The sequence below is a fragment of the Balaenoptera musculus genome, chromosome 11 (genome assembly GCF_009873245.2).
Source record: "Balaenoptera musculus isolate JJ_BM4_2016_0621 chromosome 11, mBalMus1.pri.v3, whole genome shotgun sequence".
NCBI lineage: Eukaryota > Metazoa > Chordata > Mammalia > Artiodactyla > Balaenopteridae > Balaenoptera > Balaenoptera musculus.
This window is the reverse complement of record NC_045795.1, coordinates 22925720-22950212: the sequence shown is the minus strand read 5'-3', so window position 1 is coordinate 22950212 and position 24493 is coordinate 22925720. Positions and strand designations below refer to the sequence as shown.

Sequence of the window (24493 nt, the reverse complement as noted above, 5' to 3'; positions counted from 1 at the left end):
GCAGGGCTTCAAGATGGGCTGCGATCCAGTTCCAACAGCCGCAGCGGGAGCCGGGAGCGGCGGGAGGAGCAGACCGACACCTCGGACGGGGAGTCTGTGACCCATCACATCCGCAGGCTCAACCAGCAGCCTTCCCAGGCGCTGGGCTCACGAGGCTATGACCCAAATCGGTGAGAGTGGACAGGGGGCTCTGGCCCGGGCTTCCCCGCCTACCCGGAAGTCAGAGCGTTGGGGGAAACCTGCTGCGGCTGGGGGAGGCTTGAAACTGGTGGGGCTGGGTTGCCACGGTTCTCCGCGGGCCGCTGGGTCACCGGAGCGGTCCACAATCTTCCCTTCTGGAGGGGCTGGAGAGAGTTTGGCTTTCAGAAGGGCGAAACTTAGGGGAAGGCCTGCTGTTGCGTGAAAGAGATTTGGGAGAGGGCCGACTCAGAGGGGAAACTTGAACTCTGGAGTGAAAGCTTTGCGAAGTTGCCTGCCCAAGAGGGGAATTCGTGGCCAAGGATTGTGATGGATGGCGTGGTCCCTGTCCTGTAGATACCGGCTGCATTTTGAACGAGACAGCCGCGAGGAGGTGGAGAGGAGAAAGAGAGCAGCCCGGGAGCAAGTGCTACAGCCCATCAGTGCTGAGCTGCTGGTGTTGGACATCTGGGAGGTCTATCAGCCCGGCTCCGGTGAGTGAGAGCTCAACGCCTGGTTGCTTGGGGCAGGCAGTGGGCTGGGGAAAGGAGTTTGGAAGAGTAAGAGCTGACCGGGAGGAAGAAGGGGTCTGGGATGGATGCACCCTTGAGTCCTGAAACTATCCTCAGACTTATTTGGATTTTTTCTTGATTTCTCAGTCCTGGACTTTCCCCGACGTCCTCCTTGGAGCTATGAGATGTCCAAAGAGCAACTGATGAGCCAGGAGGAACGGAGCTTCCAGGAGTATCTTGGGAAGATTTATGGGGCTTACACCTCTGAGAAACTCAGCTACTTTGAGCACAATCTGGAGGTGAGACTAGAGTGGGGACAGGAGTGGGGCATAGTCACCCGTGGTCAAATTGGTCTGGGGTCATGCAGGAGAACGACTCTGGGCTCAGGTTCTCTTCCACTGACCTTGTCTTTTCAGACGTGGAGGCAGCTGTGGCGAGTATTAGAGATGTCTGACATTGTTCTGCTAATTACTGATATCCGACATCCAGTGAGTCCTGGGGATGAGGGTGGGTAAGGGGCAGGAGGGGGGAAGATTCTTGCCGGGTAAAGGGCAGAGGCAGGAGTTGGGAGTCAGAGAGGTAACCTCTTCTTTTCCAGTCTCCTCTACCCCATCCTGATGTCTGCAGTCAGGAACTCAGTCTTTATTCACCAGCGTCAGAGCCTGTCACTCCTCCCCTGGCCAACTGCCTCTCCTCTCCTTTATTTCTTTGATGGAAAACTGCATACACATCCTGTTTCCTAGCCCACTAGGGCTAAATAGAAAGTCCCAGTGTGGAGCTCCAGGGGATTCTGTGAAGGGGGCTTCCCTGCCATATCGGTTACTACAGAACTCGTTCTCACCTGGGATGCTAGGGTAGTGGTTAAGGCTCTAGATTCTGCTGCTAGGCAGCCCCTTGTGTGACCTGGCTGTGCCACTTCACTGTTGTCCTCCAGTGGGAGAAAGGGAGGTCTGGAGTCTGTGCGGACCTTTAGGTTGGAGGTCCTTAACATGTACACACGCACTCCTACGTACTCACAGACATACATGTGCATTCACATGCTTACTTATGCGGCTACACGTGCTCAACACAAACATGCACACGTGTGCGTGCACACACACGTTTGTGTACACATGTAGACAGTTGCATACATGTGAAAATAGATATTAATTTCTATCCCAACTCCCAGCCCTGTGAGTGATCCCAGCCTTTAGCCCAGTTGTGTTGGGGGTCTCTGTTTCCTTGTCTTCTTTTTAGCTCATTTCCATTCCTAATCAGGCCTTACAGGAAGCCCCCCAGAGACAAACACATAGGTGTTACTTACGCCTGCTTTGTCTTCCTAGTTCAGTTTGGCTGATTTATCCTTGTTGTCCCAGAATCTGCTTCCACCAGGGTCTTGTCTCCAAGCTGTGCCTGCTGTGTGGGGAGCTGGAGGCAGAGAACTCTGGGTTGACCTCGCATCACTCCCTCCTCTTACCATCCCTGTTCCAGGTTGTGAATTTCCCACCAGCACTTTATGAGTACGTGACTGGAGAGCTAGGGCTGGCCCTGGTGCTGGTCCTGAACAAGGTGGATCTGGCCCCGCCAGCTCTCGTGGTTGCCTGGAAGCATTATTTCCATCAACACTATCCCCAGCTCCACATTGTTCTTTTCACCTCTTTTCCTCGGGATCCCCGCACCCCACAGGACCCTAGCAGTGGTGAGTGGGCAATGAGGAGGGCAGCGTGGGAGAGGTGGGGTGGCAAGGGACAAAGGGGGACCTGATCTAGGGCCTGAGGGTGGTGGGAGAGAGGGGGTACATAGGCCCCATGGGGTGTGCTCACGCTTTTGTGCCCTCTGATCTCAGTCTTGAAGAAGAGTCGGAGGCGGGGGAGAGGATGGACTCGGGCTCTGGGGCCGGAGCAGCTGCTGAGAGCCTGTGAAGCTATCACTGCGGGGAAAGGTATGTGCCCCTTAGAGGGGAGCTGTGGGAGGCCGTGGGGGGACCCAAAGCCCCAAGTCATTTTGCTCACCTTTCCCAAAGTCAGTCCCTCTATTATGGACTCAGGTGAGAGGCCATGGGGTGGGGTGGGAGAGGGAGCAGCCTGACTTGGTGGGACAAGAGAGGCAGCAGGGAGGCAGGAGCCTGAGTGCTTTGCTGCCTTCAGTGTTGCCAGTGCTTTTCAGAAACTCAGAAATGCACCTGATTCCGGGGTGGAGTCAAGTGAAGGCTGGGGCGAGTCGCTGTTGCGCAGCTTGGCCCTACCCAATCCAGAGGGCGCCACTTACACCAGCTGTGCAGTGCATGGTCTGCGCCATCGTATACAGTGGCCCTGGGGAGAACCTTCTTCTTCTTTCCTTCCCTGCGCAGTGGACCTGAGCAGCTGGCGGGAGAAGATTGCCCGGGATGTGGCTGGAGCCACCTGGGGTAATGGCTCCGGGGAGGAGGAGGAAGAGGAGGATGGGCCAGCCGTCCTGGTGGAGCAGCAGACTGACTCAGCGATGGAGCCAGCAGGCCCCACACGGGAGCACTACAAGGATGGGGTGGTGACCATCGGCTGTGTGGGTAAGGAAGCGGCGGCCCACGCATGGCGGCCTCCTAGGAGGCACAGGGTTTCAATATTTGGAATTGAGGGAAGGTGGTGAGGTCCCATTAGGCTCCAGGGTCTCTGAGGGCAGAGGAGGCTGTCTGCTGTCGTGGAAGGATCACGGCACGCCTGAGTTAAATTCTGCTTCTCAGCGTATTGATCTCAAGCAAGTTATTTACCCACTGTCAGTCTTAGTGACTTTGATTTGAAAAATGAGGACAATGATGCTCAATATAAAGAATGGATGAGGACTTCCCTGGTGGCGCAGTGGTTGAGAATCCGCCTGCCAATGCAGGGGACACAGGTTCGAGCTCTGATCCAGAAAGATCCCACATGCCGCGGAGCAACTAAGCCAGTGCGCCACAACTACTGAACCTGTGCTCTAGAGCCCGCAAGCCACAACTCCTGAGCCCACGTGCCACAACTACTGAAGCCCGCGGCGCCTAGAGCCCGTGCTCCGCAACAAGAGAAGCCACCGCAATGAAAAGCCCGCGCACCGCAACGAAGAGTAGCCCCCGCTCGCCACAACTAGAGAGAGCCCGCACACAGCAACGAAGACCCAATGCAGCCAAAATAAAAATAAATAAATAAATAAATTTATATTAAAAAAAAAAAGAATGGATGAGAGGAATGGAGGGAATAGTGTAGAGAGAGCCTAACAAAGCCTGACAGATAGTGATAATAGTAATAATAATAATTGTTAAAAATTAACATCTATGTGATGCTTGCTGTGAACCAGGCACGGTTATATGATTTACATATTAACTTTTTTAGTTGTAGTAATTAGTCCATCATAGAATGATCATTAAATTATAGTAGTAGCTTAGAAGTGTCAGTTTCTTTCTGGGTCTTAACTCTTTAAGGAGAATATTCCCTATTTTTAAAAATATTTTATTATTTATTATTTAAAAAATTTTTTTTAATTTTTCATTGCGTTGGGTCTTAGGTGCGGCATGCGGGATCTCTCATTGTGGTGCGTGAGCTTCTCTCTAGTTGTGGCGTGCGGGTTTTCTCTCTCTAGTTGTGGCACTTTACAGTAAAACTCTTTTAAAGAGGAGAGAGGAATGAGGCTGGCGGGGGTTGTCAAAGGAGAGTCTTATCCCCCCACCCCCTTTTGAGAGGAGATACAATCGAGGAACCTGTGGATACGGAGGGCCGACTGTACTATGCCATTTTATTTATTTATTTATTTATATTTTAAATTTTTACTTATCTATTTATTTATTTTTGGCTGCGTTGGGTCTTCGTTGCTGCGCGTGGGCTTTCTCTAGTCAAGGTGAGCGGGGGCTACTCTTTGTTGCGGGGCGCGGGCTTCTCGTTGTGGTGGCTTCTCTTGTTGCGGGGCACAGGTTCTAGGTGCGCGGGCTTCAGTAGTTGTGGCGCACAGGCTCAATAGTTGTGGCTCGCAGGCTCTAGAGCGCAGGCTCAGTAGTTGTGGCGCACGGGCTTAGTTGCTCCGCGGCATGTGGGATCTTCCTGGACCAGGGCTTGAACCCATGTCCCCTGCGTTGGCAGGTAGATTCTTAACCACTGCGCCACCAGGGAAGCCCTACGCCATTTTATATAAGGGACTTGAGCCTCCAGGGATTTTGGTATCTACAGGGGCTCCTGGAACCTATCCTCTGTGGATACCAAGGGCCAACTGTACTTGAGTGGGTTGTAAACAGAGTGCAGTCAGCACCATGGTGCATCTTTGCCCAGCCTCAGTCAGCTGCTGAATGGCCAGAGTTGCATTTTACAGGGTTGGAGTTTTGCCAGGTGACTAAGAAGAAGGGGAGAGGCGGGACCAGGGAGTGGAAGGTCTGTGAGGGGGACTGGCTGTAGAGCTGGATCACGGAATCTAAGTTGCATAAGAAGGGAAGTGAGGACATGAGTCGGGTATTGAATAGTGTTCCCAAGCTAGTCAGTGTCAGAGACTTATTGGAATGGAGGAACCAGAATAAGTGAGCTGGAAAGACGAGATGTCAGGGCAGAGAGAGGGGTGCTTGCAGGTGAGATTTGCAAGGCGTGAAGTGACAGGTCCAGGGTAAGACCACAGAGGTGGGATGGAAGAAACCTTTGGGAGGGAGATTCTGGCACTGGGAGGCCAGAGTGCTGTAGCGGAGATGTGTGGTGGAAGGTGGTGGTCATGAAGAGAGTGGCAGTGAGCCCCTGGGCTCTCAGTCTTCTCCTTGGAGAAGTTTGATAATCACGAGATGCATGTCTCACTTAGACTTCTGCAGACACAGTGCCACGCGATTGTATTTGTTTCTCATTTCATCCTGACCACTCTGAGGTTGGAGGTATCTGCTCTGTAAAATGTGGAAACAGAGACTCAGAAAATTAAGTAAATTGCCACGAGGTCACAAAGCTTAGGTAAATGGGGAGGCCAGGATTCAGCCCTGGCAGCCCAGAGCCTGATTCGTAACTTGTGATGTTATACCACTTCCTTTCTTTCTTTCTGCACCTTAGTTCTCCGTTCATCTATAGCTATAGCACGGCGTCCTGCCTGTCACAGAGTAAGGATCTGTCAGGTGTTAATTTTCCTTGTCCTCCTCAGGTTTCCCCAATGTGGGCAAGTCCTCGCTGATCAACGGGCTGGTGGGGCGGAAGGTCGTGAGTGTCTCCAGAACCCCGGGCCACACCCGATACTTTCAGACCTACTTTCTGACCCCCTCCGTGAAGCTCTGTGACTGTCCAGGCCTCATATTCCCCTCGCTTCTGCCCAGGCAGTTGCAGGTATGAGGGCAGAGGGGCCAGAGGCGGGGAGAAGGCAGGAGATGGAGGAAGGTGCTGAGTGCTCTTGTTTCCCCTCAGGTCCTGGCAGGGGTCTACCCCATCGCCCAAATCCAGGAGCCATACACCGCTGTGGGCTACCTGGCCTCCCGGGTCCCTGTGCAGGCCCTGCTCCACCTGCGCCACCCAGAGGCCGAGGACCCCTCCGCAGAACACCCGTGGTGTGCCTGGGACATCTGTGAAGGTGGGCTCCACACGCCTGGCTTTCCTCCCCTTGCCCTATCTCCTTTCCTCTCCTTCCTCAGAGGTCCTGCCATCGATGGGGCAGCTAGCCAGTCACCCCTAGGCTTCTGTCTCAGGGCCAGCAAGATCTCGGGCCTGGAATATTCTGGGGGAAACTGGAAGGACTGTGTTAGGAGAGTGGGATGATTGTGACTGGACCTGGTTGATGGTCTTCCCTCCCCATTCTGTTCTCCTTCCAGCCTGGGCAGAGAAACGTGGTTACAAGACAGCCAAGGCGGCCCGAAATGATGTGTACAGAGCGGCCAATAGCCTCCTGCGGCTGGCACTGGACGGCCGCCTCAGCCTGTGTTTCCAGCCCCCAGGCTACAGCGAGCAGAAAGGTCAGTCAGCCAGTGTTCTTCCCTAGCCCCTGCGGTGATGGAGGCAAAAAGGTGTGGGCTTTGTAGGTGTGAGGATTCAGATTCTGTACCCATAGGCCAGCTCTGTGTTACTTAGCAGCTCTGAGATGACTTCCTGCTCTACAGAACCAGGGTGGTTAGTTGCCTCCTGGCAAGGTGGTGGTCACGATTGGAGTTAATGTGTGCAGAGCTTCTGTTCTGTGCCCAGTACACGAGAGGTTGAATGAATGCGTGAACAAATGAATGCCAGCAGCTATAAAAGTTATTGTTATTCTTAGTCTTTGCCTCTTCCCCATCTTTGCCTGGCATTAGTTTCTTGCTCAAAACTCTCCATTCTTTTTCTTGTTTTGGTTCCCCAGGCACCTGGGAGTCCCACCCAGAGACCATGGAGCTGGTGGTTTTGCAGGGCAGGGTGGGGCCAGCAGGTGACGAGGAGGAGGAGGAGGAGGAAGAGCTGAGCAGCTCCTGTGAGGAGGAGGGAGAGGAGGACCGGGATGCGGATGAGGAGGGGGAAGGGGATGAGGACACCCCAACCTCAGCTCCAGGGTCCAGCCTGGCCGCCCGAAACCCTTACGCCCTGCTGGGCGAGGACGAGTGCTGAGTCCCTGCCCTGCTCCATCTCCCCACCTCCCCGCCCATATCTTTGCTTTTGGACTGACCTGGGGGTCTCTCCCGTCTGCCACCCCAATTGTGAATAAAGATTGTCTGCTTTGTAGCCCCTTCCCCAGATGGACTGAGGTGAGAGCAGCTGTCTCAGGCTGACAGCTGTGGGAGGCTCCGCTGCTTTTCTCCCTTCTTTTTTCGTGCATTCTCTCTGCAAAGGAAGAGTTCTCTTAGGAGTTAATTCAGTGGGTTCTAAGGCCTGAAACCCGCTTCCTCTGCTCACTCTCCCAATTGCACCTTACGAACCCCGTCATCAACATGGGGAGGGGAGGTCACTTCAGGCTTTTGAGGCCTGGTCTAAATTCAGCCCCCTTTGGGAATTTGTGTCAGTCCCTCTGGGATTGGAGCAGCCCCCTGTGCCCCCCCTGCTGTCAGACCTGGGTTATACGAGGAGCTTCTGGGAGAAGAAGCAGTAAGAGAAGATGTCACAGCTGATGTCTCCAAGTGAGATATTTACAGGATTTATTCAAATTCAACAAATATTTATTGAGGTCTGACTGTGTGTCTGGACTTATGCTAAGCACTGAACATATAAAGCTGCACAAACAGGCCTGACCTAAATATACTGCCTGGCCGTGATCAAGACCCCATTAATCAGGCATCTAGCTTTTTGGATTAAGATGGGTGTATAATGTCCTCCAAATCCTTAGGGCTCATATAGTATAACTCTAGAACTTCCTGTTGATGGAGGTATTTAGTTAAGACTCGATGCTTGTGAAAATGTTACTTAAACGTGTATGAGTAGTCTTAATTACTGGCAAAAAAGTAGCATGCACATTTATGATTTGAGCAGAAGAGCCCTTTGAGTGCAGTGTCAAGTTTAACTAGTTAAAAGCCTGTAACACTAGGGGGTACTAGATTCATAGGGGAGGGCATAGAGCCAGCTTCCTGAATCCCACTTACCCTGGTTAGAGATGGAGCCAAGGAAACCCAGTGCAGGTTCTTAGCTGGCTTACAGTGTCAGGCACATTTCAGCAGGGGTCAGGTCTCTTGTGAGTCAGGGCACTTTAGGCCTTGCTGTACTTCTCCTTTGTCAAGCAAGCAGCTGGACTCCTAGATTTAATTCTTGGAGAAAAGGAAGAATGGGCTTTGGTTTATTGGCTGCCACAATGTTGTCTGGGTCAGGTGGTAGCAAAAAGTGTTGTTTGATAGGTTAGCCGTTAGGTGTAGGGGTGAGGAGAAGAGGGCGTGCCAGATTCCTCTCTTCACTCTAAAGCATTCTATTTAGGTTCTGGGTCTTGGGCCAGTTTCTGTAATTCCAGCAGAGACCCTGTCACCCCAGGAGCAAAAGAGGCTGAGGTGTTTGGGCCACACATTTCCTCCAGTTCCCCCCTCCACTGGTCCCAGTGAGGGCATAAATCCTGGAATTTGCACTCCAATGCAAAGTTTAAGTACTACCAGCATGTGAATATGCCTGAAGGTTGCCCAAAATGTGCCGTAAAAGAGAAAAAGTTTCAGTGGAGAGAAAAACCCACCTGTCTCCCATCTTGGGCTTTTTACCCTCAGGGCTGGGTCTTTTGATGGAAGAAAGAGGACCCCGACTCAGCATCCTCTGAAGGTTCATGATGATCAGGGAAGCACAGGGGACTTCTTTGCTGCTAGAGGTGGGTTGGGGACGTTGGAATCATCTCAAAAAGTGGAGAAAAGAAAAATCAGATTCTGTTTGTACACCTGCCTCTGTGCTGCTTCTCTTCACTGTCTTTATCTTTTGCTCTCATGAGTTTCACCAGGGGCATTTGGGAGATCTGGGGGTGGGGGTGAAAGTTGAGACCTGGTGCTGGAGGGGAAGCTGAGAAGGGGGATTTTCATGCTGAAGACCTGGAAGGAGGCAACTCTAACATCCCCAAGGGGCCAGACTGTAAATGATTCTTCCCAGGCCCCTGTCAATACTCACTCTGTAGGAAAGTAACACTGGGAGAAGAACTATCTTAGCAACAAATAGATTTGGGAGGAGAAGGGTAAATAATAACCAAAGACCACTGTCTGAGGCTGAGCTTGAAACTGACTAAAAAGGACAAAGGAAACCAGGGGTCCAGTCTCCCCTCCATGATGAAATACCCAGGACCCCTGTCCTCACGCCCTTCCTGGGTCGCATCCACTATGGAGATACTTGACCATGGAGGTCTCGGGCTGTGGGAGTTCCCACAGCTTCTGGCCAGTCTCTTGATGGTGAGAAACTAGTGCTTCTCATTCATGCTGGAATTCTATTTAGATGCTGCACAACTTCTTCCGAGCTTCCATTTTTCTAGACTGAGTTCCAGTCCTGGTTCTGGGACAAGGTAGCTGTGTGTGGTCCAGAGTAGTTCAATTATCTGGGCCTCTGTTTCTTTATTTCTCATTATCATTGATACAATCAACGAAATTGGTTGAAAACAATGTGTGTCAGGCATGCTGAGTTCTGGGACAAAAAAATTGAGTAAGGCATAGACCTTACCCTCCAAGAATAGAACAGCCAGACACTAATACAGTAATTCCATAGCATACGTAAATTATAAAAGAATTGCTGTAAATGAGCCTATTGAGTTGTAACTAAGTAAGGTGGGTAGAACTATAATCACCCCAAGGATTCATTCACCAATCGAACATTTGTCCATTTGTCAAGCAATTACTATTTGCCAGTCACTGCTAAGTGGTAAGTGACAGAAATGGTCCTTTGTGGAGCTCACAATTTATTGGACTATGGAAACAATTAAATAGATAATTACCAAAAAAGTGTGATAAGTGCTGTCAGAAGGGTGGAACAGGGTCCTGTGGGATAGTGGTGGCTCCATATAGAAGGGTCTTGTGATGCTGGTCAGAAAGGAGTGGGGGCAGGGCTGGGAGCTGTGATTGTATAGCAAGTTATATAAGACTGAGAAAAAATCAGTGGTCTGTGGTAAAGAATTGCTATGGGAACACCCAGCAGGGGCCAGTCTTGGTGAGTCAGAGGAAGCCTCCTAGAGGAACAGAGGTCCAAGCTGAGGCCTGAAAACTGAGCAGGAGTAAGCCAGGCATTGAGAGGGAAAGAGCATTCCTGAGGGGACAGCAAAGGACAAGGAACAGCACGTAACAATTTTGGAAGACTAACACGTTCAGCATGGCTGGGGCAGAGGGTTCAAGGGAGAAGTGGCGAAAGGTGAAGCTGGAGAGGTAGGCTTGGGTCAGCTCTCACTGGGCCTTGTCAACCATGCTAAAGATTAAGGCTTTATCCAGAGGAGCACTGAGACCAAGAAGGAGAGATTTGTGCCTTAGGTCACTTTGATTGGAGTGTGGAGACTGGTTTGGAAAGGGGAGAGAGATCAGAGGCTTTTGCAGAGATCCCAGAGACAGAACGGAAACCGGAATTAAGGGGTTTGGGGGAAGAGAGGTGCGGCTGCACACAGAGATTTGGGCGTCAGTAACATATAGGTGGGAGGAGGGTAACTGAGATCATCCACAGAAAGTGTGTAGCATGAGAAGAGAAGAGGGCTGAGGAAGGACATGGAGAATATAAAAGGGAGGGCAGGGAAAGAGGAACCAGCAGACAGGATAAAACCTAGGAAGTGTGGTGCATTGAAAGCTAAGGGAAGGAGGAAGGAAAGGCGCAGTGTAGAATGCTGCTGAGGATTGATGACAAGAATGAAGAGTGTCCACTGGATTTAGTAAAAAGCCTTGCTGATCTTGGTGGCAGCAGTTCCACTGGACAGGTGAGGTCAGAATTCCCAGATGTCAGGGGATTGAGGAATAATTTGGAGGAAGGAAGTGGAAGCAGTGGAGAAAAGGATATAAGTTTCAAGAAGTTTGGTTGTGTTTGCAATGAGAGAAAAACGGAGAGAGCAGAGTATATAAAATCGAGGAAAACAGTTTTTTAAAGTTTTGAACATTTTCACGGGCTGTTTACAAGGGTCAAGTGGAGGAGGAAAGGCTGAAAATGCAGGAAAGTGGGGATTAGTGATGGAACAAGCCCTGGAGAGCAGGCGGGGGTGGCACTGACAGTCCCGGTGCAGGGATTACCCTCCCGCAGGAGCCTGGTGGCTTCTGTCGTAATAGGAGGAAACAGCGCTGACATTCAGCCGGTTTGCACTGGTACTGCTCAACCAGTTGTTAAAACACTTCTGTACCAGTTAGTAAGTAGTATAAGAGTAACTGCAATAAGCAGTAAAAATAATTAATAAAACAAATTATAATATGAACTCATCAGTTCAAGTAATTAAGAGATTGCGACAGCCATTGGTAAACGGGCTTCCCGCTGCACCTGAGACGCTTTGCAGCGCCATCTGCCGGTAGAGCAGCATCACTGCAGGCTGAGCGGCTGCTTTGAGCCTTATTAAATAAACTCTATAAAATTACCTGTCTAAATTATCTTTGAATTATGGAGTTGCTATTGCTTCTAAGTAGTTTAGCTTCTACTTTGATTTTATTGCTAGTTCATTGTCACTCTTGTGTCCGTAGTAAACTGCAGTGTTTTAATATTTACAAATTCAAGAATTTTTAATAAAATATTAAAGCCAAACTTGAATAAAGAGATAACAAAGTTTGAACATGTTTCTTAATGTGCCTTCAGAAATATCATAAATGAGAATCTTTTGGTTCCATGGGAGAAAAAAGAAGAAATAATTTAATGAGCTGCTGCCTGGAATGTCTTCTGTTACTATGTTAAAAAAAAAAAAAGAATAATATGGAAATTCTTTCCAACGTTTTGTTTTGAAAATTGTCTAACACACAAACTGAAAAAAAGGACAGTAAACACCCAAACATTCATACAAGGTTTCAACAAATCCTATAATTTTGCCACGTTTGCTTTACTAGTCTCTATCTTGTTATCCATCTATTTGTCTACTTATCCTTTTTTTTTCCTGAACCAGTTGGAGGCAAGTTGCAGACATCATGCTCATTCATCCCTAAGTCATCAGTGTATATCTTACACAACCACAATAGAATTATCATGTCTAATGAGTTAATAATTCCTAATATAATCTAATAGCATATTCAAGCTTTCCCAATTTAAATGTCTTTTACAGCATTAAAGAAACAAACCAGGAATCAAGTTCCACAGATTGCCTTTTGTTGTGATTATGTCCTCCTCTTTGCCCTTTTCTTTTTTTAAAAAAAATATTTATTTATTTATTTGGCTGTGCTGGGTCTTAGTTGCCGCGTGTGGGATCTTTGTTGTGGCATGCAGGATCTTAGTTGTGGCATGTGGGATCTAGTTCCCTGACTAGGGATCGAACCCGGGTCCCCTGCATTGGGAGCGCGGAGTCTTAGCTGCTGGACCACCAGGGAAGTCCCTCCCCTTTTCTTTTTAATCCAGAAGAATCCAGTCTTTTTCTTCATAGAATTGACTCTTTGAAGAGACTAGGCCAGTCTCTTCTATAGAATGTCTTACATTCTGGATTTGTCTTATTGTTTCTATGTTGTCATTTAACTTGTTCCTCTAGCTCATATTTTTTTAATTAAAAAAATAAGATTCTAGTTACCCAATTTTGGGACTAATTCTTCAAAAGTGCTGCGTTCTTCACATTGCCTCACATTGGAATGCATGTAATACGAGGTCATGCCACAGCTAATGATGCTAAGTGTAATCACTTGGTTAAGGTGGATACTGTCCGATCTGTCCTATGAAGGTAAAGTGTTCCCCTTTGCAATTAGCAAGTCATCTGCATGGTTCTTTGACACTGTGATTTTTTTTTTTTTTTTTTTTGGCTGCACTACATACGTTGCAGGATCTTAGTTCCCCAACCAAGGATCAAACCCAGGCCCCTGGCAGTGAGAGCATGGAGTCCTAACCACTGGACCACCAGGGAATTCCTGACACTGAATATTCTAAAAAAGCTTTCACCCAATAATTGGCATCCATAGTGATCCTTGCCTGAATGAGTTATTTCATCAGGAATTACAAAATGGTGCTTTTCGACTTCTCCCACTCCCCCATTTATAAGGGGATGTTAATCTAGAGAGGAGCTTTCCCTCATCAACTGGAAAAGTAGGGTTCCTTCTAAAAAGCCACGACAAATGCTTAATTATTTCCATTTAATTACCAATTTTCAGAGTAAGGTGGTGGTATATTAATCTACAAGGGTAGAAAGTTATAGTCTTTTTTTTTAAACTATAGATCCAGGGTTTTTAATCCATTTAGTATTTTATAATCAGTTACAGTCATTATTCCTTTTGTGCTCAAACTGTATCAAATGTGTCCAGTAAGATCCCTTTTAAGCTGACTCCTGTGTCCTTTTGACATGCCCCAAAGTTGTCTAGACCACTTTCTTGCTTCTGGCATGATGATGTCCCAGGCTCAGTTTTTACTTTCCCAAGCTTCAGACATGGAATTGGCCATTTCTCCAAGGAGCACTGGTTCTTTTAACGAAGAATGGTATATGGAAACCACTGTTTAGATTCTGGGAGAGCTCATTGCTACAGAGGTATCACTGCTTTAAGACACTTTTAGTGTTTAGAGAAATCATGAATTCATACTGATATTTCCAATTCAAATTTTACATTGTAGTTTTCTCTCAACTTCTTTAATTTTGTATTTTATATCTTTTATCAGGATAATTGAAAATCTTAATAACTTTGATGTATTTATCTATTCGCTTTATCCTAAATATACATAAAATAATTTCAAAATTGCAATATTTAATACTACTAACAAAATTACTAAGTGAAATTTAATATTTACTAGCTGTTCTTTTAGTCTTTAGAATATTTACCATGAAGGATGTACAGAGTACTCTATTCAAAAGTCACCTGAAATAATTATTTTCTCTTAATGGTTACCTCAAAATATGCAAATAAATAGGTTCATATGTTTTAGTTTTCAATTTTAGACTGATTTTTTATATTAAGTTCATTTAAAATATGTAAAATACTTTCAAAGTTCAAAAGAAGAAATAAGATTTTAAAGATGTACTCATGGGACTTCCCTGGTGGCGCAGTGGTTAAGAATCCACCTGCCAACGCAGGGAACACGGGTTCGAGCCCTGGTCCAGGAAGATCCCACATGCCGCGGAGCAGCTAAGCTCATGAGCCACAACTACTGAAACCCGCACACCTAGAGCCCGTGCTCCACAACAAGAGAAGCCACCGCAATGAGAAGCCCGCGCACCGCAACGAAGAGTAGCCCCCGCTTGCCGCAGCTAGAGAAAGCCCGCGAACAGCAACAAAGACCCAACACAGCCAAAAATAAATAAAATAAATTAATTACTAAAAAAAAAAAAAAGACAGTTCAGGGGACATGGGTTCGATCCCTGGTCGGGGAAGATCCCACATGCCATGGAGCAACTAAGCCCGTGCGCCACAACTACTGAGCCCATGAGCCACAACTACTGAAGCTTGCACACCTAGACCCCATGCTCTGCAGCAAGGGAGGCCACTGCAATGAGAAGCCCAGACATGGCAATGAAGAGTAGCCCCCTGCTCGCCACAACTAGAGAAAGCCCGCGGGCGCAGCAGCGAAGACCCAACACAACCAAAAAATTAATTAATTAATTAAAAAAAAAAGTACTCAGAGAAGTATGTTTATCGTATACTCCCCATCAGTTTCTTCCTTCTCCCTTCAAGTAACCATTTTTATTGGTTTCTGTTTTATTCTTACAGAGTTTCTTTTTACAAGAATAAACACACATGTTATAAATATTTTTTAGTCTTTCTTATACAAAGAGTAGCATTATACAGACTTAAAAGTTTTTATTGGGCTTCCCTGGTGGCGCAGTGGTTAAGAATCTGCCTGCCAATGCAGGGAACACGGGTTTGAGCCCTAGTCCGGGAAGATCCCACATGCCGCGGAGCAACTAAGCCCGTGCGCCACAACTACTGAGACTGCGCTCTAGAGCCACAACTACTGAGCCTGCATGCCACAACTACTGAAGCCCGCACGCCTAGAGCCTGTGCTCTGCACGCAACAAGAGAAGCCACTGCAATGAGAAGCCCGCGCAACGCAACGAAGAGTAGCCCCCGCTCACCGCAACTAGAGAAAGCCCCGCGCACAGCAACGAAGACCCAATGCAGCCAAAATAAATAAATTAATTAAAAAAAAAGTTTTTATTTTCTTAAATTTTTTTTACTTTATAAAAATTTTAAAGGTTACTTTCTATTTACAACTATTACTATATTCCTCACATTGTACAATACATCCTTTAGCCTATCTTACACCCAATAGTTTGTACTTCCCAATCCCCCAGCCCTAAGTTGCCCCCCCGCCACTGGTAACCACTAGCGTGTTCTCTATATCTATGAGTCTGCTTCTTTTATGTTATATTCACTAGTCTCTTGTATTTTTTCGATTCCACACATAAGCCATATCATACAGTATTTATCCTGCTTGGAGTATGCTAAGCACTTGAACTTGTGAAAAACTTCCGCTGTGTGAAAGACATTGTTAAAAAGAATGAAAGCCAAGCCATAGACTGGGAGAAAACATTTGCAAAGCACATATCTGATAAAATACTGGTGCTCAAAATATACAAAGAACTCTTAAAACTCAACCATAAGAAAACAAACAACCCAATAAAATATGGGCAAAAAATCTGAACAGACACTTTACACCTTACCAAAGAAGATATACAGATGGAAAATAAGTATATGAAAATATGTTCCACATGATATATCATTAGGTAATTGCAAATTGAAACAACAATGAAATACCACTACACATCTATTAGAATGGCTAAAATCCAAAACGCTGATAACACCAAATGATGGTGAGGACATGGAACAACAGGAAGTTTCATTTGTTGCTGGTGGGAATGCAAAAAGGTATAGCCTCTCTGCCAGTGTTTTATAAAACCACACATACCCATTTATTTATTTATTATTTTAAAAATTTATTTATTTATTTATCTTTTCGGCCATGCCACGCGGCTATCCTATTTCCCCGACCAGGGACCAAACCCGTGGCCCCTCCGTGAAAGCTCGGAGTCCTCGCTCTTTCTAAGAGAACTGGTAACTGCTCACACCCTTTTCACACACACATCTATTAAAATAATCCCCTCATTAAATTGTACTCTATTATCCTGCGCCATTTTATATCCCCATCAGCAGTTTGCAAGGGTTCTGCTTTCTCTACAGGTTTGCCAATACTTGTTATTTTCTTTTTTAAAAAAATTTTAAATTTTATTTTTTTTATACAGCAGATTCTTTTTAGTTATCTATTTTATACATAGTGTATATATGTCAATCCTTATCTCCCAATTCATCCCACCACCACCACCGCCCCCCGCTTCCCCCCCTCTTTCTTTCTATTTTTTAAAAAAAATTTCATTTATTTATTTTTGGTTGCGTTGGGTCTTCGTTGCTGTACGCCGTCTTTCTCTAGTTGCCGAGAGCGGGGGCTACTCTTCCTCGAGGTGCGCAGGCTTCTCACTGCGATGGCTTCTCTTGTTGCAGAGCTCTCGGGCTTCAATAGTTGTGGCATGTGGGCTCAGTAGTTGTGGCTTGCGGGCTCTAGAGCGCAGGCTCAGTAGCTGTGGCGCACGGGCTTAGTTGCTCCGCGGCATGTGGGATCTTCCCGGACCAGGGATCGAACCCGTGTCCCCTGCATTGGCAGGCAGACTCTCAACCACTGCGCCACCAGGGAAGTCCTCTATTTTATTTATTTATTTATTTTTTTTAAAGAAATTCACGTTCTTTTATTTATTTATTTATGACTGTGTTGAGTCTTCGTTTCTGTGCGAGGGCTTTCTCCAGTTGCAGCAAGTGAGGACCACTCTTCATCGCGGTGCGCGGGCCTCTCACCATCGCGGCCTCTCTTGTTGCGGAGCACAGGCTCCAGACGCGCAGGCTCAGTAATTGTGGCTCACGGGCCCAGTTGCTCCGTGGCATGTGGGATCGTCCCAGACCAGGGCTCGAACCTGTGTCCCCTGCATTGGCAGGCAGACTCTCAACCACTGCGCCACCAGGGAAGTCCTCTATTTTTTTTTTTAGTAGCCATCCTAATGAGTGTGAAGTGGTATCTCATTGTGGTTTTGACTTGCATTTCCCTAATCATTAGTGATGTTAATCATCTTTTTATGTGCTTATTGGCCACGTGTATATCTTCTTTGAAGAAATGTCTATTCAAGTCATTTGCCCATTTTTGAATACGGTTGTCTGCTTTTATGTTGTTGAGTTTTTGGAGTCCTCTACATGTTCGGGTTATTAATCCCTTATCATATGTATGATACTTGATATTCGCAAATATTTTCTCCTATTTTATGGGTTGCACTTTTGCTCCATTGATAGTGTCCTTTGATGCACAAAAAGTTTTTAATTTTTATGAAGCTCAATTTATCTGTTTTTCCTTTTGTTGCCTCTGCCTTTGATGTCATATCCAAGAAATCATTGCCAAATCAATGTTGTAAAGTCTCCCCCCTATGTTTCCTTCTAAGAATTTTATAGTTTTAGCTGTTATGTTTAGGTCTTTGATCCATTTTGAGTTTATTTTTGTATATCATGTTAGATAAGGGTCCAACTTCATTTTTTTTTTCTTTCATGAAGCTATCCAGTTTTCCCAGCACCACTCATTGAAAGGACTGTCCTTTCCCCATTGGCTGGTCTTGGCACCCTTGTCAAAAGTGATTTGGTGGGCTTCCCTGGTGGCGCAGTGGTTGAGAGTCTGCCTGCCAATGCAGGGGACACGGGTTCGAGCCCTGGTCTGGGAGGATCCCACGTGCCGCGGAGCAACTGGGCCCGTGAGCCACAGCTGCTGAGCCTGCGCGTCTGGAGCCTGTGCTCTGCAACAAGAGAGGCCGTGATAGTGGGAGGCCCGCGCACCGTGATGAAGAGTGGCCCCCGCTTGCCACAACTGGAGAAAGCCCTCGCACAGAAATGAAGACCCAACACAGCTAAAATAAATAAATAAATTAATTAAAAAAAAAAAAAAAAAAAAAAAAAAGTGATTTGGCCATATATATGAGGGTTTATTTCTGGGCTTTTTCATTTTGTTGATGGTTTCCTTTGCTGAGCAGAAGCTTTTCAGTTTGATATAGTCCCACTTATTTATTTTTGCTTTTGTTGCCTTTGCTTTTGGTGTCAAATCCAAAATACCATCTCCAAGACTGATGTCAAGGAGTTTACCACCTATGTTTTTTTTCTAGAAGTTTTATGGTTTCAGGCCTTATGTTTAAGTCTTTAATCCATTTTTTAGTTAATTTTTGTGTATGGTGTAAGATAGTGGTCCAGTTTCAGTCTTTTGCATGTGGTTGTCCAGTTTTCCCAACACCATTTGTTGAAGAGACTGTCCTTCCCACATTGTATATTCTTCGCTCCTTTGTCAGAAATTAATTGACCATATATGTGTGGGTTTATTTCTGGGCTCTCTATCTCTTCCATTGATCTACATGTCTATTTTTATGCCAGTACCACAATGTTTTATTACTATAGCTTTGTAATATAGTTTGAAATCAGGGAGTGTGATACCTCCAGCTTTGTTCTTCTTTCTCAAGATTGCTTTGGCTATTTGAGGTCTTTTGTGGTTCCACACAAATTTTAGGATTGTTTATTCTAGTTCTGTAAAAAATGCCACTGGAATTTTAATTGGGATTCCATTGAATCTATAGATTGCATTTGGGTAGTATGGACATTTTAACAATATTAATTCTTCCAATTCATGAGCATGGAATATCTTTCCATTTATTTGTGACTTCAATTTCTTTCATTAATGTTTTATAGTTTTCAGTGTAAAGATCTTTCACCTCCTTGGTTAAATTTATTCCCAGGTATTTTATTCTTTTGATGCAATTGTAAGTGAGATTAGATTGTATATTGATTTTTTTATGCTACAACTTTACTGATTTATTGATTAGTTTTAACAGGTTTTTTGTTTTGTTTTGTTTTGTTTTGTTTTTTGTGGAGACTTTAGGATTTTCCATATATAATATGGTGTCATCTGCTAATAGTGACAGTTTTACTTCTTCCTTTATGATCTGGATTCCTTTTATTTCCTTTTCTTGTCTAATTGGTCTGGCAATTATTTCCAATACTGTGTTGAATAAAAGTGGTGAGAGTGGGCATCCTTGTTTCCTTCCTGATCTTAGAGAAAAAGCTTTTAGCTTTTCACTGTTGAGTATGATGTTAGCTGTGGGCTTGTCATATATGGCCCTTATGATGTTGAGGTACATTCCCCCTATACCCACTTTGTTGAGAGGTTTCTTCAAATGGATGTTGAATTTTGTCAAATGATTTTTCTGCATCTATTGAAATGATCATATGATTTTTACAGACAATGATTATTAAATATATGAAAACATCTGCAGTCATTTTGACATAGCATTAAGAAAAGATACAAACAACACGATTTAAAGCAGATTTGCCCCCTTTGAAAGGCATTCTTATTTGTGGGAGCATTTCTGTGTAACCCCAACTACCTGACTATTTTAAATGGAAGTTCTATTTCTTTTTCAAAAATGGGTGTATAATTAACATACGGCATTATATTAGTTTCAGGTATACAACATAATGATTTGATATTTGTATACATTGGAAAATGATCGCCACTAGTCTAGTAACATCTGTGACCTTACGTAGTTATAAAATTTTCTTTCTATTGATGAGAACTTTTAAGATCTACTCTCTTAGCAACTTTCAAATATGTAATACAGTATTATCAACTATAGTCAACATGCTGTACATCACATCCCCATGACTTATTTATTTTATAACTGGAAGTTTGTACTTTTTGACCCCCTTCATCCACTGGAAGTTCTATTTCTAAAATATTTTCTGGGCACTCTTTGGAGTAACACAGTATCATTCCATTTCTTATTAAAATATAAAAAAGAAGATACCTAAATTGTCCTTTATGGTACATATAGTTCAAGTTTCTTTGGACATGCATGGCATAATGCTAATGGAACAAAAGTATAGTTTCTTAAAAAAATTTTTTTTAGAGTGTCAAATACGGCTCTAAAGTGTTCGATGTGAACTGCAGCTGGCTTAGCATATCACATCAACTAGAAATGTACTTTACAGTCTCCTAGCATATTTACCAAACAGGAACCTTACCCAGTTTGCACAACTGATTCCCCATCTATTCATTGCCCCCCTCCCCCTCCCCACAGAATCAAAACTTAGAATCAACTGTGTTTCATGATATTTAAAATCATTTGTAAGGCTAACAGTGTAAGAGCCAAATAAATATTAATTCATCTTCTCTTCATAGCCCCCCTCTGTGGTGGGTACTACTCTTACTGGTCCTCACTAATGATACTAAGGCACAGTGTGTTGTCAACAGCAATACGTTAAGAGAGGAAGACAACTGAATTAGTTTTTGCCACAGCTCTGTAAACAAACAAAACTAAAAATCAGCAACAGGGACTTCCCTGGTGCCTGCAGTGGTTAAGAATCCGCCTGCCAATGCAGGGTACACGGGTTCAAGCCCTGGTCGGGGAAGATCCCACATGCCGCGGAGCAACTAAGCCCGTGCGCCACAACTACTGAGCCTGCGCTCTAGAGCCTGCAAGCCACAACTACTGAAGCCCGCACGCCTAGAGCCCGCGCTCAGCAACCAGAGAAGCCACCGCAACGAGAAGCCCGCGCACCGCATCGAAGAGTAGCCCCCACTCGCCGCAACTAGAGAAAGCCCGCGCGCAACTAGAGAAAGCCTGCACAGCAATGAAGACCCAATGCAGCCAAAAATAAATAAATTTGTATATATAAAAAAAATCAGCAGCAAAGAAAAGAGTAGCACAACCTCAAAAAAAAAAAAAATCGCTGTGCAAATTCCCCCCCTCCCAGACTGTCATTCCCGCCAGCCTCAAAGTTATTTATTAGGAGAGTATGTTTCTGCGTGAACAGAATACTCTTTCGTCTATGGGAAAATCTAGAGGCCGGACGTCCCCCTCTGCGGAATGTCCAGGGGTTTTTGCAGGGGCACTGCTCCAAGCCTGGACTCTGAGAGGGCAAGCAGGGTCTGGAGTCCCAACCACTAGCAGAGGGCGCGATCAGTGCTCCCCAGAATATAAAGGTCTGATTCTCTAGAGCGCCTAGATACAATGCCTAGGAGGACCCTTAGTCACTTGCCTCGGAGGCATCTGGGCCTGGGACGCCTCCGGAAGAGCCCACAACTGACAACTGGCTGGCTTCACTGGGGGTGCCTACGGCTCGAATCCCCTCTCCAGCTTTTTTTTTTTTCTTCACTCCCTTGCGTTGCTTGTCTAGACTGCCAAAGCCTTGAGTTGCAAACGCACCCGTTCCCTTACCCCACCGTGGTCTAGGTTTCCTTGCCAGGGTCACTGTTTCTCACCTCTCACCTCCCTGCCCTGTTATACAGCAAAGTCCAGGCGACCTCAAACTCGCCTTTGCCCTCTCCTGTCCTCCTAGGGCGGTCCTTTCTGCTCTGGAATAGGCCCCATGAGGAGCTGCAGGGCAGTCTGCGTCAGACAATTGCGTCCCGGGTGCCAAACAGTTGCCTGTACCCTTCTGCACTCACCGCGTCCCGCAACGCAGTTCAGGGATTTTTAAACTACAATCTCCGCCCGGTGTGATTCTCCATTCATGGGCGGTGCGGGGCGTGCGGGCCACGCCACTGATATTCCCGTGGGGCGGGGGAGGGGGGTTAGGGGGTGCGGTCACTTTTTTCCCAGAGGAAGAGGGGAGACCCGGCTTTATGGGGAGGCGCTAGATGGAAACCCACAAGATCAATTTTAGTCCGGGCACCGTCTCCCTTGGGACCAGTTAAGAGGTAAGCTGTACTCAGTAAGGCAAAGCAAAAATGAATTTGATTTTTTTCTTCGTGTAACTATTTTCAAAGGCTTCCTTGCCTGGACACAGAGCGGTCTGCCTCGAGCGTTGTTCTTCCGGAGAAATAAAGTATCTCGGACTCGGTTCTCCCCCGAAGGAGCCAGAACTCGCAGCGGACAGAACTGCTGACCCTCGGGCGGTCAGTTACGGAATAAAACTTCACCGCTAAGACTCCAACTGGGCGCCGGCGTTTCTGTGCTGGTGACGCCCGTAGCCTAGTCACTCTCGGTGGAGTCGGGGGAGGCTTCCCATCCCTTCCAGGAGCCCAAACCTGCGGCCCCAAGTCTCCCCATTCTTCACGTGTAATCTCACTCGCCCTCACGACTTTTTTGGACTTCCGTTCAAAGGACTCATTCCAGGTCCCCCCGGCCAGCCAGACCCCTATTTGAAAGCCAGCCAGGAGGTGGAGAAAGGGTGGAAAGGGGGCTCTTGCTGGTGAACTAAACCTTTTTTTTTTTCCGAACCAAGCTTTGAGGAATCTAAATTTAGCTTATGCAGTCCAAATTGACTACAATGGTCGAGGGTACTTATTTTCTGTCTCTGGGGACAATCCCCAGCTCCGAGCTTCCGCCCACACCCTGAAACCCCCGCCCTGCCTCGCCCCAAGTGATGCCCTCACGCTCAGGTAAAGGGGAAAGGGGCCTGGACAGAAGCGGCAGAATCCCAGTCCTTTCAATTTCACTATTTTGAAACGCCGGGAGACCAGAAAGAGTGGCCGGGATGCGCGGCCGGAGGCCACCCGCCCCGCGCCGCCCCCCCCCCGCCCCCGTCACAGCACTGACTCTCCTGGGGCCCTACAAGAGATTTCTCCTCTGGAGATGAAAAATCTCACTGTGCACCTCAAGCAGGGGTCCTCGGAGCTGCCTCCCTCTGGTTGTGCTGGGTGGACTTCCCTTCTATCCTTTCTCCAGCAGGCAAAAACAAATCGATGAACAACGTGCAGAACAACCCTTCTAGGAAATGGTGGTGGTGAGGGGTATAGGAAGTGCGGGGAGGAGTTCCATCCAAGTGGATGAATTTAGAGGCAATTTGTCATATTAACTCCAGGAATGGAGACACCAGGGAGACTAGAGTATGCCGACCCACTCAGGTCAAAAGGTTGGAGTCTCCTCTTGCCTCTCTCCATATTACAGCAGCTTCAGTGCCCTTGCTAGCCCTGGGTGCTGGTGGCCTCAGCCCCAAGGGCAGTCCTGCTCGTGCTCGGGCTCAGAAGAAGAGGTTTCAGGAACCCACAGACCCGTCACCACTCCTTGGAACCCTATTCTCTGAGTGAGACTGGCTGCCTGCCCTGTCCACTTCCCCCTTCATTAAGTTACACAATGCCTCAGGAATTCCCTGGTGGTCCAGTGGTTAGGACTCCATGCTTTCACTGCCAAGTGCCCGGTTCCATCCCTGGTCAGGGAGACCCCACAAGTGGCTCGGCAAAAAAGAAAAAACAGAAAAAGTTACACAGTGCCTTGCCAGTAGCAAAATACCATCTCTCCTCTACTTTCTCCCAACCATTCCCTTCTACCCCTTTTCTGGAAAACAACTATTTTCAAGCCTTTTAGCTTACGTTTTGTTTGTTATCTCCATGTCTCTTGATAGCATACATTCGTGCTTTGTTTGATTTTTCAGTTTTATTGATAGAAATTATCTTTGACATGCCAACATCCCTTCCTCCCACACTTTCAACTCCCCCACCCCCCAATAAATGTAATTTCATCCTCTTAGGGTAGGTAGTCCAGCTGACTGGACTGAGAGTCAGAGTTACAATTATTTACTTATGGGAATGCTACTCATGCCTGAGCCACATGTAAAACTCTCTTAATTGTCCTTTCCATACATACTGGTGTTTGTCAGGGATTTAATAATTGCCTGATGTTTTCATTTTCTTACTTTCCATGATGTTTTAATTTTATAAATGTATCCCCCCAACACTCCCCCCAGTTAAGTGAATCCCTTCTCAATCCCTTCAAAACCATGATGGTTGCTGCCTAGGTAATTTTCTTGGTTAAGGCTCCCCTCTGCCTTCCTGTTGACTCCCTTTCCCTTCTCATAGGTTGATGCCCTGTTTTCCCAGATCCCACATCTTCCTCTTTTTTGGTATATGCCCTCCTCTTCCTGGAGCACATCCCTCTACTTCCCAAAAAGGGGGTCACAGGAAAATTTTAGATGCTCTCATGTCTGATTTTCTTTTTTTTTACTGTTTTACAGGGATGGAATTGGGAGTCATGGTCACCCCCAGCAGGAACAAATGGGTCACAGGAAGATCCCCATCAAGGAGTACAGGTGGCCCCTCTCCTGATGCATAAAGAGTCTGAATTTTTCCTATACTGATTTCCCAAGCAGGCAGCAGAATAATACCACAGCCTAAGTTTAAACCACAGGTGTTCTCTCTTATGGATTGACAACCCAAGTTCACATTACATGGATGTTCTGAATATTAGCATGCCATGAATTCAACATTAAGAAGGCCATACTCCAAGGAATCTGGTGAAAGCAAACACAAGAGAGGTCTGGAGGAATCTACTATCATCCATGCTTTGAAAATTCCAAAAATCATTTCATAAGCAAAATGAATACTTAA

At 46.4% G+C, this 24493-nt stretch overlaps 1 protein-coding gene across 6 annotated transcripts in view; it reads left to right on the top strand.

The window, feature by feature from the left end:
• Window positions 1-24493, top strand: part of GNL1 (G protein nucleolar 1 (putative)) — a 25509-nt gene extending 1016 nt beyond the window's left edge. The window contains exons 2-12 of one of the 6 annotated variants that reach the window (XM_036868890.1): window positions 5-170; window positions 535-671; window positions 837-988; window positions 1106-1177; window positions 2160-2367; window positions 2515-2610; window positions 3019-3213; window positions 5775-5953; window positions 6032-6194; window positions 6433-6573; window positions 24121-24493. In XM_036868890.1, the coding sequence (XP_036724785.1) occupies window positions 5-170; window positions 535-671; window positions 837-988; window positions 1106-1177; window positions 2160-2367; window positions 2515-2610; window positions 3019-3213; window positions 5775-5953; window positions 6032-6194; window positions 6433-6573; window positions 24121-24218 (1607 nt within the window). In that variant the 3' untranslated portion in view covers window positions 24219-24493. Of the gene's footprint in view, window positions 1-4; window positions 171-534; window positions 672-836; window positions 989-1105; window positions 1178-2159; window positions 2368-2514; window positions 2611-3018; window positions 3214-5774; window positions 5954-6031; window positions 6195-6432; window positions 6574-6950; window positions 7317-8760; window positions 11782-14805; window positions 14868-24120 lie in introns of those variants that run through there. The other 5 variants (XM_036868892.1, XM_036868891.1, XM_036868888.1 and 2 more) reach the window with 5 other exon arrangements.